This window comes from Eucyclogobius newberryi, unplaced genomic scaffold (genome assembly GCF_026437365.1).
Source record: "Eucyclogobius newberryi isolate DKJ021-1_F unplaced genomic scaffold, fEucNew1.0.hap1 SCAF_31, whole genome shotgun sequence".
NCBI classification, from domain to species: Eukaryota; Metazoa; Chordata; class Actinopteri; order Gobiiformes; family Gobiidae; genus Eucyclogobius; species Eucyclogobius newberryi.
In genome coordinates this window covers 142097-160358 of record NW_027315957.1, presented here as the reverse complement: position 1 = coordinate 160358, position 18262 = coordinate 142097, and the positions used below count along the sequence as shown (strand labels likewise).

Sequence of the window (18262 nt, the reverse complement as noted above, 5' to 3'; positions counted from 1 at the left end):
CACAGCGCCCCCTGGAGGACACGCCCACAGGTGTCACAGCGCCCTCTGGAGGACACGCCCACATGTGTCACAGCGCCCTCTGGAGGACACGCCCACATGTGTCACAGCGCCCCCTGGAGGACACGCCCACATGTGTCACAGCGCCCTCTGGAGGACACGCCCACATGTGTCACAGCGCCCCCTGAAGGACACGCCCACATGTGTCACAGCGCCCTCTGGAGGACACGCCCACATGTGTCACAGCGCCCCCTGGTGGACACGCCCACATGTGTCACAGCGCCCCCTGGTGGACACGCCCACATGTGTCACAGCGCCCCCTGAAGGACACGCCCACATGTGTCATTATGTTCCATTTAAAGCCGGATGAATGTTCCGCATTGCTCACGCACAGAGGCATATTTGCTGTGCTAATGTTCCCTGTGTTGGTTTCCATGGGGAAGTGTCTGGTGGCATCTGATTGGCCGCGTGCCTCCCAGTCCCGCCCTCACCTGGCTGTCATTGGCTGAGGACGAGCTGGCGCAGGTAGGACTGGGTGAGGCCTCGCAGCTCCTCCAGCGTGTAGTCCTCGGGCATGGGCAGGCGGCTGATGTGAGGCGCAACGTGGACCAGAGCGGCGCCACCTTCAGGAGAGTCGCCGAGCTGCAGCGACACCACCACACGCAGGATGTTGGCCAGACGCTTCGCCATCTCTGGAAAGACACAAGGGTCAGGACGCGGCGAGGGTCAAGACGAGTTGGCCAGACAGAGGCAGTGCAACCGTTTAACACGGAACCTTCTGGCACGGCGGAGCGGCCCCTTTAACAGAGAGGAGGTGGTGGGTTCCCGTCTCTGTGGAGGAGGTGGTGGGTTCCTGAGGGTTCTCTCACCTGATTGGGCGAGCCGGTCCTTGTTCCTGAGGGTTCTCTCACCTGATTGGGCGAGCCGGTCCTTGGCGTTGTGACAGGGCAGCAGATCGATCCTTCCACAGAGAGACGTGACGTCAGTGTAAAGACGCTCCAGCTCAAAGCCGCTGGCGCCACCTTCAGACTGAGAGAGGAAGTGAGACCACAGACACATGACATGACTGAAGCGTGAAGAGAAGAGCGCCACCTGCTGGATGTGCTGCAGCGTCTTCAGGACCCGGATGTAGTCCAGGAACAGTCTCCCACAACTGTCCCAGTCCTGGACGACGGCGCTGCGCTCAGGAACACTGAGGCCCTCCAGGAACTCCAGCAGGAAGTCCAGCCTCTCATTGATGATGCAGTCTGGAAAACAACAGAGGGGCGGGGTTTAACAACAGAGGGGCGGGGTTTAACAACAGAGGGGCGGGGTTTAACAACAGAGGGGCGGGGTTTAACAGAGGGGCCAACAACGCTCTTACCCGAGGCCAGGTGACGGGTCAGTTAAACGCTCTTACCCGAGGCCAGGCGACGGGTCAGTTAAACGCTCTTACCCGAGGCCAGGTGACGGGTCAGTTAAACGCTCTTACCCGAGGCCAGGTGACGGGTCAGTTAAACGCTCTTACCCGAGGCCAGGTGACGGGTCAGTTAAACGCTCTTACCCGAGGCCAGGTGACGGGTCAGTTAAACGCTCTTACCCGAGGCCAGGTGACGGGTCAGTTAAACGCTCTTACCCGAGGCCAGGTGACGGGTCAGTTAAACGCTCTTACCCGAGGCCAGGTGACGGGTCAGTTAAACGCTCTTACCCGAGGCCAGGCGACGGGTCAGTTAAACGCTCTTACCCGAGGCCAGGCGACGGGTCAGTTAAACGCTCTTACCCGAGGCCAGGTGACGGGTCAGTTAAACGCTCTTACCCGAGGCCAGGTGACGGGTCAGTTAAACGCTCTTAACCGAGGCCAGGTGACGGGTCAGTTAAACGCTCTTACCCGAGGCCAGGTGACGGGTCAGTTAAACGCTCTTACCCGAGGCCAGGTGACGGGTCAGTTAAACGCTCTTACCCGAGGCCAGGTGACGGGTCAGTTAAACGCTCTTACCCGAGGCCAGGTGACGGGTCAGTTAAACGCTCTTACCCGAGGCCAGGCGACGGGTCAGTTTAACGCTCTTACCCGAGGCCAGGCGACGGGTCAGTTAAACGCTCTTACCCGAGGCCAGGTGACGGGTCAGTTAAACGCTCTTACCCGAGGCCAGGTGACGGGTCAGTTAAACGCTCTTACCCGAGGCCAGGTGACGGGTCAGTTAAACGCTCTTACCCGAGGCCAGGTGACGGGTCAGTTAAACGCTCTTACCCGAGGCCAGGTGACGGGTCAGTTAAACGCTCTTACCCGAGGCCAGGTGACGGGTCAGTTAAACGCTCTTACCCGAGGCCAGGCGACGGGTCAGTTAAACGCTCTTAACCGAGGCCAGGCGACGGGTCAGTTAAACGCTCTTAACCGAGGCCAGGCGACGGGTCAGTTAAACGCTCTTACCCGAGGCCAGGTGACGGGTCAGTTAAACGCTCTTACCCGAGGCCAGGTGACGGGTCAGTTAAACGCTCTTACCCGAGGCCAGGCGACGGGTCAGTTAAACGCTCTTACTCGAGGCCAGGTGACGGGTCAGTTAAACGCTCTTACCCGAGGCCAGGTGACGGGTCAGTTAAACGCTCTTACCCGAGGCCAGGTGACGGGTCAGTTAAACGCTCTTACCCGAGGCCAGGCGACGGGTCAGTTAAACGCTCTTACCCGAGGCCAGGTGACGGGTCAGTTAAACGCTCTTACCCGAGGCCAGGTGACGGGTCAGTTAAACGCTCTTACCCGAGGCCAGGTGACGGGTCAGTTAAACGCTCTTACCCGAGGCCAGGTGACGGGTCAGTTAAACGCTCTTACCCGAGGCCAGGCGACGGGTCAGTTAAACGCTCTTACCCGAGGCCAGGTGACGGGTCAGTTAAACGCTCTTACCCGAGGCCAGGCGACGGGTCAGTTAAACGCTCTTACCCGAGGCCAGGTGACGGGTCAGTTAAACGCTCTTACCCGAGGCCAGGTGACGGGTCAGTTAAACGCTCTTACCCGAGGCCAGGCGACGGGTCAGTTAAACGCTCTTACCCGAGGCCAGGTGACGGGTCAGTTAAACGCTCTTACCCGAGGCCAGGTGACGGGTCAGTTAAACGCTCTTACCCGAGGCCAGGTGACGGGTCAGTTAAACGCTCTTACCCGAGGCCAGGTGACGGGTCAGTTAAACGCTCTTACCCGAGGCCAGGCGACGGGTCAGTTAAACGCTCTTACCCGAGGCCAGGTGACGGGTCAGTTAAACGCTCTTACCCGAGGCCAGGCGACGGGTCAGTTAAACGCTCTTACCCGAGGCCAGGTGACGGGTCAGTTAAACGCTCTTACCCGAGGCCAGGCGACGGGTCAGTTAAACGCTCTTACCCGAGGCCAGGTGACGGGTCAGGGTGCGGTGGCACTGGCTCCACTCTCCGGCGCGGTACAGGTGCAGCGCCTGCAGACGGGCGTCGTTCTGGCTCCGGGCCCTCAGAGCTTTGGCCTGGTGGATCCACTGCTCCGGTATCAGCAGAGTCTGAGTCAGGAAGTGCTCTCTCCGCTGCGACTCCTCCGTTTCCACCAGGGGGCAGTGCAGGGACAGCATCAGACGCACTGCGCGCTCTCGCTCACTGCAGGAGAGACGGGTCAGTGAGTCAGATGCCCTGCCAGAGTTCTTCAGGCTCAGAATAAAGGTTCAGCGTCACCTGTGGCTCTGTATGTGCAGCAGCACGAACACCCCGAGGTGCCACAGTCCCACGCTCTCCAGGACAGAGCAGAAGGACACGTGCAGCAGACCCAGGCCCGCCTCAGGGAGGTGACTGTAGTTCAGAGCCTCCAGGACGCTCCACAAGTGCCAACTCAGCCTGAAGTCCAGTCTGTGAGGGGACACGGCCAGAGGGTCCAGCAGCGGCTGCAGAGGGTGATGTCTGAGGGAGAGACGGGCAGACAGGAGATGGTCAGAGGGACCAGGAGAGACTGTCAGAGGGAGGAGGAGCGGCGGTCAGAGGGAGGAGGAGAGACGATCAGAGGGAGGAGGAGAGACGGTCAGAGGGTGATGTCTGAGGGATAGACGGGCAGACATGAGGCGGTCAGAGGGAGGAGGAGAGACGGTCAGAGGGAGGAGGAGCGGCGGTCAGAGGGAGGAGGACAGACGGTCAGAGGGTGATGTCTGAGGGATAGACGGGCAGACATGAGGCGGTCAGAGGGAGGAGGAGAGACGGTCAGAGGGAGGAGGAGCGGCGGTCAGAGGGAGGAGGAGAGACGGTCAGAGGGAGGAGGAGAGACGGTCAGAGGGAGGAGGAGAGACGGTCAGAGGGAGGAGGAGAGACGGTCAGAGGGAGGAGGAGAGACGGTCAGAGGGTGATGTCTGAGGGATAGACGGGCAGACATGAGGCGGTCAGAGGGACCAGGAGAGACGGTCAGAGGGAGGAGGAGCGGCGGTCAGAGGGAGGAGGAGAGACGGTCAGAGGGTGATGTCTGAGGGATAGACGGGCAGACATGAGGCGGTCAGAGGGAGGAGGAGCGGCGGTCAGAGGGAGGAGGAGAGACGGTCAGAGGGTGATGTCTGAGGGATAGACGGGCAGACATGAGGCGGTCAGAGGGAGGAGGAGCGGCGGTCAGAGGGAGGAGGAGAGACGGTCAGAGGGAGGAGGAGAGACGGTCAGAGGGAGGAGGAGAGACGGTCAGAGGGAGGAGGAGAGACGGTCAGAGGGTGATGTCTGAGGGATAGACGGGCAGACATGAGGCGGTCAGAGGGAGGAGGAGAGACGGTCAGAGGGAGGAGGAGCGGCGGTCAGAGGGAGGAGGAGAGACGGTCAGAGGGTGATGTCTGAGGGATAGACGGGCAGACATGAGGCGGTCAGAGGGAGGAGGAGAGACGGTCAGAGGGAGGAGGAGAGACGGTCAGAGGGAGGAGGAGAGACGGTCAGAGGGAGGAGGAGAGACGGTCAGAGGGAGGAGGAGAGACGGTCAGAGGGTGATGTCTGAGGGATAGACGGGCAGACATGAGGCGGTCAGAGGGACCAGGAGAGACGGTCAGAGGGAGGAGGAGCGGCGGTCAGAGGGAGGAGGAGAGACGGTCAGAGGGAGGAGGAGAGACGGTCAGAGGGAGGAGGAGAGACGGTCAGAGGGAGGAGGAGAGACGGTCAGAGGGTGATGTCTGAGGGATAGACGGGCAGACATGAGGCGGTCAGAGGGAGGAGGAGCGGCGGTCAGAGGGAGGAGGAGAGACGGTCAGAGGGAGGAGGAGAGACGGTCAGAGGGAGGAGGAGAGACGGTCAGAGGGAGGAGGAGAGACGGTCAGAGGGAGGAGGAGAGACGGTCAGAGGGTGATGTCTGAGGGATAGACGGGCAGACATGAGGCGGTCAGAGGGACCAGGAGAGACGGTCAGAGGGAGGAGCGGCGGTCAGAGGGAGGAGGAGAGACGGTCAGAGGGAGGAGGAGAGACGGTCAGAGGGAGGAGGAGCGGCGTCAGAGGGAGGAGGAGAGACGGTCAGAGGGAGGAGGAGAGACGGTCAGAGGGAGGAGGAGAGACGGTCAGAGGGAGGAGGAGAGACGGTCAGAGGGTGATGTCTGAGGGATAGACGGGCAGACATGAGGCGGTCAGAGGGACCAGGAGAGACGGTCAGAGGGAGGAGGAGCGGCGGTCAGAGGGAGGAGGAGAGACGGTCAGAGGGTGATGTCTGAGGGATAGACGGGCAGACATGAGGCGGTCAGAGGGAGGAGGAGCGGCGGTCAGAGGGAGGAGGAGAGACGGTCAGAGGGAGGAGGAGAGACGGTCAGAGGGAGGAGGAGAGACGGTCAGAGGGAGGAGGAGAGACGGTCAGAGGGAGGAGGAGAGACGGTCAGAGGGTGATGTCTGAGGGATAGACGGGCAGACATGAGGCGGTCAGAGGGACCAGGAGAGGCGGTCAGAGGGAGGAGGAGAGACGGTCAGAGGGTGATGTCTGAGGGATAGACGGGCAGACATGAGGCGGTCAGAGGGACCAGGAGAGACGGTCAGAGGGAGGAGCGGCGGTCAGAGGGAGGAGGAGAGACGGTCAGAGGGAGGAGGAGAGACGGTCAGAGGGAGGAGGAGAGACGGTCAGAGGGAGGAGGAGAGACGGTCAGAGGGTGATGTCTGAGGGATAGACGGGCAGACAGGAGATGGTCAGAGGGAGGAGGAGCGGCGGTCAGAGGGAGGAGGAGAGACGATCAGAGGGAGGAGGAGAGACGGTCAGAGGGTGATGTCTGAGGGATAGACGGGCAGACATGAGGCGGTCAGAGGGACCAGGAGAGACGGTCAGAGGGAGGAGGAGCGGCGGTCAGAGGGAGGAGGAGAGACGATCAGAGGGAGGAGGAGAGACGGTCAGAGGGTGATGTCTGAGGGATAGACGGGCAGACATGAGGCGGTCAGAGGGAGGAGGAGAGACGGTCAGAGGGAGGAGGAGAGACGGTCAGAGGGAGGAGGAGAGACGGTCAGAGGGAGGAGGAGAGACGGTCAGAGGGAGGAGGAGAGACGGTCAGACATGAGGCGGTCAGAGGGAGGAGGAGCGGCGGTCAGAGGGAGGAGGAGAGACGGTCAGAGGGAGGAGGAGAGACGGTCAGAGGGAGGAGGAGAGACGGTCAGAGGGAGGAGGAGAGACGGTCAGAGGGAGGAGGAGAGACGGTCAGAGGGTGATGTCTGAGGGATAGACGGGCAGACATGAGGCGGTCAGAGGGAGGAGGAGAGACGGTCAGAGGGAGGAGGAGCGGCGGTCAGAGGGAGGAGGAGAGACGGTCAGAGGGAGGAGGAGAGACGGTCAGAGGGAGGAGGAGAGACGGTCAGAGGGTGATGTCTGAGGGATAGACGGGCAGACATGAGGCGGTCAGAGGGACCAGGAGAGACGGTCAGAGGGAGGAGGAGAGACGGTCAGAGGGTGATGTCTGAGGGATAGACGGGCAGACATGAGGCGGTCAGAGGGACCAGGAGAGACGGTCAGAGGGAGGAGCGGCGGTCAGAGGGAGGAGGAGAGACGGTCAGAGGGAGGAGGAGAGACGGTCAGAGGGAGGAGGAGAGACGGTCAGAGGGAGGAGGAGAGACGGTCAGAGGGAGGAGGAGAGACGGTCAGAGGGTGATGTCTGAGGGATAGACGGGCAGACATGAGGCGGTCAGAGGGACCAGGAGAGACGGTCAGAGGGAGGAGGAGAGACGGTCAGAGGGTGATGTCTGAGGGATAGACGGGCAGACATGAGGCGGTCAGAGGGAGGAGGAGAGACGGTCAGAGGGAGGAGGAGAGACGGTCAGAGGGTGATGTCTGAGGGATAGACGGGCAGACATGAGGCGGTCAGAGGGAGGAGGAGCGGCGGTCAGAGGGAGGAGGAGAGACGGTCAGAGGGAGGAGGAGAGACGGTCAGAGGGAGGAGGAGAGACGGTCAGAGGGAGGAGGAGAGACGGTCAGAGGGTGATGTCTGAGGGATAGACGGGCAGACATGAGGCGGTCAGAGGGAGGAGGAGAGACGGTCAGAGGGAGGAGGAGCGGCGGTCAGAGGGAGGAGGAGAGACGGTCAGAGGGAGGAGGAGAGACGGTCAGAGGGAGGAGGAGAGACGGTCAGAGGGTGATGTCTGAGGGATAGACGGGCAGACATGAGGCGGTCAGAGGGACCAGGAGAGACGGTCAGAGGGAGGAGGAGAGACGGTCAGAGGGTGATGTCTGAGGGATAGACGGGCAGACATGAGGCGGTCAGAGGGACCAGGAGAGACGGTCAGAGGGAGGAGCGGCGGTCAGAGGGAGGAGGAGAGACGGTCAGAGGGAGGAGGAGAGACGGTCAGAGGGAGGAGGAGAGACGGTCAGAGGGAGGAGGAGAGACGGTCAGAGGGTGATGTCTGAGGGATAGACGGGCAGACATGAGGCGGTCAGAGGGAGGAGGAGAGACGGTCAGAGGGAGGAGGAGAGACGGTCAGAGGGAGGAGGAGAGACGGTCAGAGGGTGATGTCTGAGGGATAGACGGGCAGACATGAGGCGGTCAGAGGGACCAGGAGAGACGGTCAGAGGGAGGAGGAGAGACGGTCAGAGGGTGATGTCTGAGGGATAGACGGGCAGACATGAGGCGGTCAGAGGGACCAGGAGAGACGGTCAGAGGGAGGAGCGGCGGTCAGAGGGAGGAGGAGAGACGGTCAGAGGGAGGAGGAGAGACGGTCAGAGGGAGGAGGAGAGACGGTCAGAGGGAGGAGGAGAGACGGTCAGAGGGTGATGTCTGAGGGATAGACGGGCAGACATGAGGCGGTCAGAGGGACCAGGAGAGACGGTCAGAGGGAGGAGGAGCGGCGGTCAGAGGGAGGAGGAGAGACGGTCAGAGGGTGATGTCTGAGGGATAGACGGGCAGACATGAGGCGGTCAGAGGGAGGAGGAGCGGCGGTCAGAGGGAGGAGGAGAGACGGTCAGAGGGAGGAGGAGAGACGGTCAGAGGGAGGAGGAGAGATGGTCAGAGGGAGGAGGAGAGACGGTCAGAGGGAGGAGGAGAGACGGTCAGAGGGTGATGTCTGAGGGATAGACGGGCAGACATGAGGCGGTCAGAGGGAGGAGGAGAGACGGTCAGAGGGAGGAGGAGAGACGGTCAGAGGGAGGAGGAGCGGCGGTCAGAGGGAGGAGGAGAGACGGTCAGAGGGAGGAGGAGAGACGGTCAGAGGGAGGAGGAGAGACGGTCAGAGGGAGGAGGAGCGGCTGCGACAAGCGTTACCTGTCGCTGTACAGCTTCAGCAGGTGGAAGCAGAGGTCGTACAGAGGTCGCTGGTCAGATTCCTCCTCCTCCAGGTCCAAACACTCAGACTCCAGGTAAGACGGCAGCGGAGGACAAGCGTATCTCCCCGAGTCGGCCACGCCCTGAGGAGAACAGACAACACACACTTAGAGCCTGAGGAGAACAGACAACACACACTTAGAGCCTGAGGAGAACAGACAACACACACTTAGAGCCTGAGGAGAACAGACAACACACACTTAGAGCCTGAGGAGAACAGACAACACACACTTAGAGCCTGAGGAGAACAGACAACACACACTTGGAGCCTGAGGAGAACAGACAACACACACTTGGAGCCTGAGGAGAACAGACAACACACACTTAGAGCCTGAGGAGAACAGACAACACACACTTAGAGCGAGAGGAGAACAGACAACACACACTTGGAGCCTGAGGAGAACAGACAACACACACTTAGAGCCTGAGGAGAACAGACAACACACACTTAGAGCCTGAGGAGAACAGACAACACACACTTGGAGCCTGAGGAGAACAGACAACACACACTTAGAGCCTGAGGAGAACAGACAACACACACTTGGAGCCTGAGGAGAACAGACAACACACACTTGGAGCCTGAGGAGAACAGACAACACACACTTGGAGCCTGAGGAGAACAGACAACACACACTTGGAGCCTGAGGAGAACAGACAACACACACTTGGAGCCTGAGGAGAACAGACAACACACACTTGGAGCCTGAGGAGAACAGACAACACACACTTGGAGCCTGAGGAGAACAGACAACACACACTTGGAGCCTGAGGAGAACAGACAACACACACTTGGAGCCTGAGGAGAACAGACAACACACACTTGGAGCCTGAGGAGAACAGACAACACACACTTAGAGCCTGAGGAGAACAGACAACACACACTTAGAGCCTGAGGAGAACGGACAACACACACTTAGAGCCGGAGGAGAACAGACAACACACACTTAGAGCCTGAGGAGAACAGACAACACACACTTAGAGCCTGAGGAGAACAGACAACACACACTTGGAGCCTGAGGAGAACAGACAACACACACTTGGAGCCTGAGGAGAACAGACAACACACACTTGGAGCGAGAGGAGAACAGACAACACACACTTGGAGCCTGAGGAGAACAGACAACACACACTTGGAGCCTGAGGAGAACAGACAACACACACTTGGAGCCTGAGGAGAACAGACAACACACACTTAGAGCCGGAGGAGAACAGACAACACACACTTGGAGCCTGAGGAGAACAGACAACACACACTTGGAGCCTGAGGAGAACAGACAACACACACTTGGAGCCTGAGGAGAACAGACAACACACACTTAGAGCCGGAGGAGAACAGACAACACACACTTGGAGCCTGAGGAGAACAGACAACACACACTTAGAGCCGGAGGAGAACAGACAACACACACTTAGAGCCGGAGGAGAACAGACAACACACACTTAGAGCCTGAGGAGAACAGACAACACACACTTGGAGCCTGAGGAGAACAGACAACACACACTTGGAGCGTGAGGAGAACAGACAACACACACTTGGAGCGAGAGGAGAACAGACAACACACACTTAGAGCGAGAGGAGAACAGACAACACACACTTGGAGCCTGAGGAGAACAGACAACACACACTTGGAGCCTGAGGAGAACAGACAACACACACTTAGAGCCTGAGGAGAACAGACAACACACACTTAGAGCCTGAGGAGAACAGACAACACACACTTAGAGCCTGAGGAGAACAGACAACACACACTTGGAGCCTGAGGAGAACAGACAACACACACTTGGAGCGTGAGGAGAACAGACAACACACACTTGGAGCGAGAGGAGAACAGACAACACACACTTGGAGCCTGAGGAGAACAGACAACACACACTTGGAGCCTGAGGAGAACAGACAACACACACTTAGAGCCTGAGGAGAACAGACAACACACACTTAGAGCCTGAGGAGAACAGACAACACACACTTAGAGCCTGAGGAGAACAGACAACACACACTTAGAGCCTGAGGAGAACAGACAACACACACTTAGAGCCTGAGGAGAACAGACAACACACACTTAGAGCCTGAGGAGAACAGACAACACACACTTAGAGCCTGAGGAGAACAGACAACACACACTTGGAGCCTGAGGAGAACAGACAACACACACTTGGAGCGTGAGGAGAACAGACAACACACACTTAGAGCCTGAGGAGAACAGACAACACACACTTGGAGCGTGAGGAGAACAGACAACACACACTTAGAGCCTGAGGAGAACAGACAACACACACTTGGAGCCTGAGGAGAACAGACAACACACACTTGGAGCCTGAGGAGAACAGACAACACACACTTAGAGCCTGAGGAGAACAGACAACACACACTTAGAGCCTGAGGAGAACAGACAACACACACTTAGAGCCTGAGGAGAACAGACAACACACACTTGGAGCGAGAGGAGAACAGACAACACACACTTGGAGCCTGAGGAGAACAGACAACACACACTTGGAGCGAGAGGAGAACAGACAACACACACTTAGAGCCTGAGGAGAACAGACAACACACACTTGGAGCGAGAGGAGAACAGACAACACACACTTAGAGCCTGAGGAGAACAGACAACACACACTTGGAGCGAGAGGAGAACAGACAACACACACTTGGAGCCTGAGGAGAACAGACAACACACACTTAGAGCCTGAGGAGAACAGACAACACACACTTAGAGCCGGAGGAGAACAGACAACACACACTTGGAGCCTGAGGAGAACAGACAACACACACTTAGAGCCTGAGGAGAACAGACAACACACACTTGGAGCGAGAGGAGAACAGACAACACACACTTAGAGCCTGAGGAGAACAGACAACACACACTTAGAGCCTGAGGAGAACAGACAACACACACTTGGAGCCTGAGGAGAACAGACAACACACACTTAGAGCCTGAGGAGAACAGACAACACACACTTGGAGCGTGAGGAGAACAGACAACACACACTTGGAGCGAGAGGAGAACGGACAACACACACTTGGAGCCTGAGGAGAACAGACAACACACACTTGGAGCCTGAGGAGAACAGACAACACACACTTAGAGCCTGAGGAGAACAGACAACACACACTTAGAGCCTGAGGAGAACAGACAACACACACTTGGAGCCTGAGGAGAACAGACAACACACACTTGGAGCGAGAGGAGAACAGACAACACACACTTAGAGCCTGAGGAGAACAGACAACACACACTTAGAGCCTGAGGAGAACAGACAACACACACTTGGAGCCTGAGGAGAACAGACAACACACACTTAGAGCCTGAGGAGAACAGACAACACACACTTGGAGCGTGAGGAGAACAGACAACACACACTTGGAGCGAGAGGAGAACAGACAACACACACTTAGAGCCTGAGGAGAACAGACAACACACACTTGGAGCGAGAGGAGAACAGACAACACACACTTAGAGCCTGAGGAGAACAGACAACACACACTTGGAGCGAGAGGAGAACAGACAACACACACTTGGAGCCTGAGGAGAACAGACAACACACACTTAGAGCCTGAGGAGAACAGACAACACACACTTAGAGCCGGAGGAGAACAGACAACACACACTTGGAGCCTGAGGAGAACAGACAACACACACTTAGAGCCTGAGGAGAACAGACAACACACACTTGGAGCGAGAGGAGAACAGACAACACACACTTAGAGCCTGAGGAGAACAGACAACACACACTTAGAGCCTGAGGAGAACAGACAACACACACTTGGAGCCTGAGGAGAACAGACAACACACACTTAGAGCCTGAGGAGAACAGACAACACACACTTGGAGCGTGAGGAGAACAGACAACACACACTTGGAGCGAGAGGAGAACGGACAACACACACTTGGAGCCTGAGGAGAACAGACAACACACACTTGGAGCCTGAGGAGAACAGACAACACACACTTAGAGCCTGAGGAGAACAGACAACACACACTTAGAGCCTGAGGAGAACAGACAACACACACTTGGAGCCTGAGGAGAACAGACAACACACACTTAGAGCCTGAGGAGAACAGACAACACACACTTGGAGCGTGAGGAGAACAGACAACACACACTTGGAGCGAGAGGAGAACAGACAACACACACTTGGAGCGAGAGGAGAACAGACAACACACACTTGGAGCCTGAGGAGAACAGACAACACACACTTGGAGCGTGAGGAGAACAGACAACACACACTTGGAGCGTGAGGAGAACAGACAACACACACTTGGAGCGAGAGGAGAACAGACAACACACACTTAGAGCCTGAGGAGAACAGACAACACACACTTGGAGCGAGAGGAGAACAGACAACACACACTTGGAGCGAGAGGAGAACAGACAACACACACTTAGAGCCTGAGGAGAACAGATAACACACACTTAGAGCCTGAGGAGAACAGACAACACACACTTAGAGCGAGAGGAGAACAGACAACACACACTTAGAGCCTGAGGAGAACAGATAACACACACTTAGAGCCTGAGGAGAACAGATAACACACACTTAGAGCCTGAGGAGAACAGATAACACACACTTAGAGCCTGAGGAGAACAGACAACACACACTTAGAGCGAGAGGAGAACAGACAACACACACTTAGAGCGAGAGGAGAACAGACAACACACACTTAGAGCGAGAGGAGAACAGACAACACACACTTAGAGCCTGAGGAGAACAGACAACACACACTTAGAGCCTGAGGAGAACAGATAACACACACTTAGAGCCTGAGGAGAACAGATAACACACACTTAGAGCCTGAGGAGAACAGACAACACACACTTAGAGCGAGAGGAGAACAGACAACACACACTTGGAGCGAGAGGAGAACGGACCTGGAAGGCGGCCTCGTAGCGCTGCAGAGCGTTGGACACAGACGCTGTGGGCGGGAGCATGAACCACAGATGGACAGCGACGCAGCGTTTCCAGTCCAGCTCCGCACAGACGTTCACCGAGGAGTCGGACGACTGCCACACCTGAGGAGGAACGAGGCTTAGAACACACGAGGAGAACAAGCAGCTGCTTAGAACACACGAGGAGAACAAGCAGCTGCTTAGAACACACGAGGAGAACAAGCAGCTGCTTAGAACACACGAGAACAAGCAGCTGCTTAGAACACACGAGGAGAACAAGCAGCTGCTTAGAACACACGAGGAGAACAAGCAGCTGCTTAGAACACACGAGGAGAACAAGCAGCTGCTTAGAACACACGAGGAGAACAAGCAGCTGCTTAGAACACACGAGGAGAACAAGCAGCTGCTTAGAACACACGAGGAGAACAAGCAGCTGCCACGCTTCATGGAGAAGAACAGACATATGCAGCGCTGCCATGAGCGGTACTACACAGAGAGAGCTTCTGGACAAAGGGCAGTGGACGTACCGGTTTCCCCGAGAGCAGGCAGAAGATCCTGAGCCGCTCCTCTGAGAAGTAACTGTCCGTCTCCTTTCGGTTCCAGTCTGTGAGCTGCCGCGCCAAGAGCTCTCTACAAGTGTGAGACCCCTGAGCCTGAGAGAGCAGCAGAGAGAGCCGGTGGTCTCCTGGAGAAACATGAGAGAGTGAGAGCAGCAGAGAGAGAGAGAGCCGATGGTCTCCTGGACATGTTGGGTGGTCTCCTGGACATGTTGGGTGGTCTCCTGGACATGTTGGGTGGTCGTACCGTGCTTCTGAGCGAGCTGGCAGGCCTGGCTGATGCAGTTTCCTGTCAGGAGGCTGAAGATGGCGTCGGCATGTCGGCCCTGGCACTGAGACACTTCCTGCTCCAACCTGCAGAGGGCGCCGCGAGCCAGCCACGAGGAGAAGGAGCGGCGGCGGAGGAGCTGCTGCTGGTACTCTCCCACGGGCGGCTCCGGGTCCAGGGCCGGGTCCGGGTCCAGGTCCTGGTGTGAAGAGGAGAGTCGGCCCCACAGAGCCTCACACAGGCTCCAGGCCTCGCTCCAGTCGCTCAGAACCGCTGCAGGAACACAAGGATGTTTAGGGTCTGGGTCAGGTTCACGCGGGCCGTGTTTCAGGTTCTGCTCCGCCTCCTGAGACACTCTGATGTCACAAACTGAAATAATCTTTTCTTCATAAATAAAATCTAAATCCTCCCGATTAATTCCTCCTCTGTAATCCTGAGGTCGATCTGAGCGAGTCACTAAAACACGTTTAGTGGCTAAAGCTAGTGCGTGTGTGTGAGGGGCGTGGCTAAAGCTAGTGCGTGTGTGTGAGGGGCGTGGCTAAAGCTAGTGCGTGTGTGTGAGGGGCGTGGCTAAAGCGAGCATGCACAGGAACAGTTTTGCCTCATTTCTTTGACTTCTCTCAAAGCCGCGTTTGAACCTCTCTTTATGTCATGCTAATGCTAATGCTAGACGCATTATGACCAGGAAATATCAGATTGTGGCTCTTGACAAAGCGAGTGCCGTGCGGACATAAACAGGAAACAGCTTTTGCTAACGCGCTACGCTAGCTTTGTGTTGCTAAGGCTCCACATACAAGTTGGAACCAGTGGAAAAGAGACTTAATAGTGCCCCTCCCCCCGGTCCACACAGTGACTTACGCTGGGCCGGGCCGTGCCGGTCGCTGACCTCGGCGGCCCACTGTGCGTACTCGTGCAGCGCGGCCACTCCGCTCTGAGGCTGGACAAACGGACAGCGCTCTGAGCTCACGATCCGGCTGTGCTTCAGACAGATCTCCAGGGGGCGCTGTAACAAGATCTCACGCAGCTCCTGGGCCTCAGGCGACGAGTCCAGGCCAGAGTCCAGGCCAAGAACCCGCTCCAGGGTCACTTTGTACGGAGAGTCGGTCAGACTGAAGAGGAAAGTCAGTGAGTGGACGGACGTTACGCAGACTTTTGAGGGTCATAAGCAGAGCTAAACAATGTGTTCAAACTGCATTTAAAGCCTTTGATCCTTGTACATGATAAAAACACTCACGTTTTGGGGCGTGGCAGGAAGCTGTACTCTGGGTCTTTGTCCTGGACTTTGGACTCGGAGCTCAGCGTTTGACCCGAGTGAACCAGAGTCCAGCCTGGACCCCAGCCCACCCTGAAGGAGCGACCATGAAACAGCCCCGCGTCCATCAGCAGAGACCCCTGAGGAGGAGAAGAGGGTTAGACCTGAGGAAGAGACCCCTGAGGCAGAGACCCCTGAGGCAGAGACCCCTGAGGCAGAGAACCCTGAGGAAGAGACCCCTGAGGAAGAGACCCCTGAGGAAGAGACCCCTGAGGCAGAGACCCCTGAGGCAGAGACCCCTGAGGAGGAGAAGAGGGTTAGACCTGAGGAAGAGACCCCTGAGGCAGAGACCCCTGAGGAAGAGACCCCTGAGGAAGAGACCCCTGAGGAAGAGACCCCTGAGGAAGAGACCCCTGAGGCAGAGACCCCTGAGGAGGAGAAGAGGGTTAGAACTGAGGAAGAGACCCCTGAGGCAGAGACCCCTGAGGCAGAGACCCCTGAGGAAGAGACCCCTGAGGAAGAGACCCCTGAGGCAGAGACCCCTGAGGAGGAGAAGAGGGTTAGACCTGAGGAAGAGACCCCTGAGGAAGAGACCCCTGAGGCAGAGACCCCTGAGGCAGAGACCCCTGAGGAAGAGACCCCTGAGGAAGAGACCCCTGAGGAAGAGACCCCTGAGGCAGAGACCCCTGAGGAGGAGAAGAGGGTTAGACCTGAGGAAGAGACCCCTGAGGAAGAGACCCCTGAGGCAGAGACCCCTGAGGCAGAGACCCCTGAGGAAGAGACCCCTGAGGAAGAGACCCCTGAGGAAGAGACCCCTGAGGCAGAGACCCCTGAGGAAGAGACCCCTGAGGAAGAGACCCCTGAGGAGGAGAAGAGGGTTAGACCTGAGGAAGAGACCCCTGAGGCAGAGACCCCTGAGGCAGAGACCCCTGAGGCAGAGACCCCTGAGGCAGAGACCCCTGAGGAGGAGAAGAGGGTTAGACCTGAGGCAGAGACCCCTGAGGAAGAGACCCCTGAGGAGGAGAAGAGGGTTAGACCTGAGGAAGAGACCCCTGAGGAAGAGACCCATGAGGAAGAGACCCATGAGGAAGAGACCCCTGAGGAAGAGACCCCTGAGGAAGAGAACAGGGTTAGACCTGAGGCAGAGACCCCTGAGGCAGAGACCCCTGAGACAGAGACTCTTGAGACAGAGACCCCTGAGGAGGAGAAGAGGGTTAGACCTGAGGAAGAGACCCCTGAGGCAGAGACCCCTGAGGAAGAGACCCCTGAGGAAGAGACCCCTGAGGAAGAGACCCCTGAGGAGGAGAAGAGGGTTAGACCTGAGGCAGAGACCCCTGAGGCAGAGACCCCTGAGGAAGAGACCCCTGAGGAAGAGACCCCTGAGGAGGAGAAGAGGGTTAGACCTGAGGCAGAGACCCCTGAGGCAGAGACCCCTGAGGAAGAGACCCCTGAGGAAGAGACCCCTGAGGAGGAGAAGAGGGTTAGACCTGAGGCAGAGACCCCTGAGGAAGAGACCCCTGAGGCAGAGACCCCTGAGGCAGAGTCACGGTTTAGTACCTTGTTGTAGGTCACAGACTCCTTCAGGGGCACAGGTCCTCCGAGGCGTCTGGTGCCCACAGTTCTGATGCTGGGGTTTTCCTGAGGTCGAGGGGGCGGCGCAAGGCCCTTCGGGGGGGTCCAGAGGGGCGGGGCCACGAGGGGGCGCGGCACAGACGGGTGGGAGGATGAGTGCGGGGTGTCAAAGAGCTGGGACAGAAAGCGGGTCTGCAGAAGTCCACCCACTGTAGAGAGACGAGGAGTTACAACTGTGGGCATAGAGCACCCCCTGTAGTGCTCTGGTGAAAGTACATCTGCAGAACAGGCCAAAAAGCTTTTCTTAATCATCGAAATAAGTCTGTAAAATCACACACACGAAAACATTTCACAGCCAAATATAAACAGCCTTGCGTTGTACCCGATGGTCGGCCCTGAGCCCCGGGCTTTAGTCTGTGCTCCTCAAACATGTCCATGACCTCGTCCTCCTCCTCGGCGAACAGAGACGCCTTCATGATCTGAAAACACACGAGCATCAGCAGAGTGAGCGTCAGCAGAACCAGCATCAGCAGAACCAGCATCAGCATCAGCAGAACCAGCATCAGCAGAACCAGCATCAGCAGAACCAGCATCAGCATCAGCAGAACCAGCATCAGCAGAACCAGCATCAGCAGAACCAGCATCAGCAGAACCAGCATCAACCAGAACAATCCAGTGGGACTAATCCTCATCTGGACTGAAAAGCGTGACGTGGTCAGAATGACCATTATTCTAGTGGTCGAGAGTCAAACGATTGCGTCCACTCGGCCGCGTCAAAGTGTCCAGTTTACATTCAACGTCTATGTGGAGGCGCGGTCTTGGGCGTCAGTGGCGTGTTTTGAGCGTTTTTGCGGCGCGTCGAGGGCGATTCAGAAAAAGAAAAGATAGGATAAGAGAAGATATGCCTTTATTTGTGTTGCAACACAAGTAGGTACAGCAGAAAAAGAACAGATAACTTATAGAAAGTTAAAAAAAACACTTTAGAAAAACTCTTATAAACAAAACTTTTAAA

At 57.3% G+C, this 18262-nt stretch overlaps 1 protein-coding gene across 1 annotated transcript in view; it reads right to left on the bottom strand.

The window, feature by feature from the left end:
* Positions 1-343: 343 nt before the first annotated feature.
* Positions 344-18262, bottom strand: part of nup98 (nucleoporin 98 and 96 precursor) — a 49612-nt gene continuing 31693 nt past the window's right edge. Inside the window, exons 22-34 of the mRNA XM_072461775.1 lie at positions 17633-17729; positions 17236-17459; positions 15661-15818; positions 15285-15535; positions 14406-14699; positions 14129-14286; positions 13584-13724; positions 8652-8794; positions 3658-3879; positions 3341-3582; positions 1090-1244; positions 909-1026; positions 344-689 (exon numbers count right to left, since the gene is read on the bottom strand). Coding sequence (XP_072317876.1) covers positions 496-689; positions 909-1026; positions 1090-1244; positions 3341-3582; positions 3658-3879; positions 8652-8794; positions 13584-13724; positions 14129-14286; positions 14406-14699; positions 15285-15535; positions 15661-15818; positions 17236-17459; positions 17633-17729 — 2397 coding nt within the window. The 3' untranslated portion in view covers positions 344-495. The remainder of the gene's footprint in view (positions 690-908; positions 1027-1089; positions 1245-3340; positions 3583-3657; positions 3880-8651; positions 8795-13583; positions 13725-14128; positions 14287-14405; positions 14700-15284; positions 15536-15660; positions 15819-17235; positions 17460-17632; positions 17730-18262) is intronic.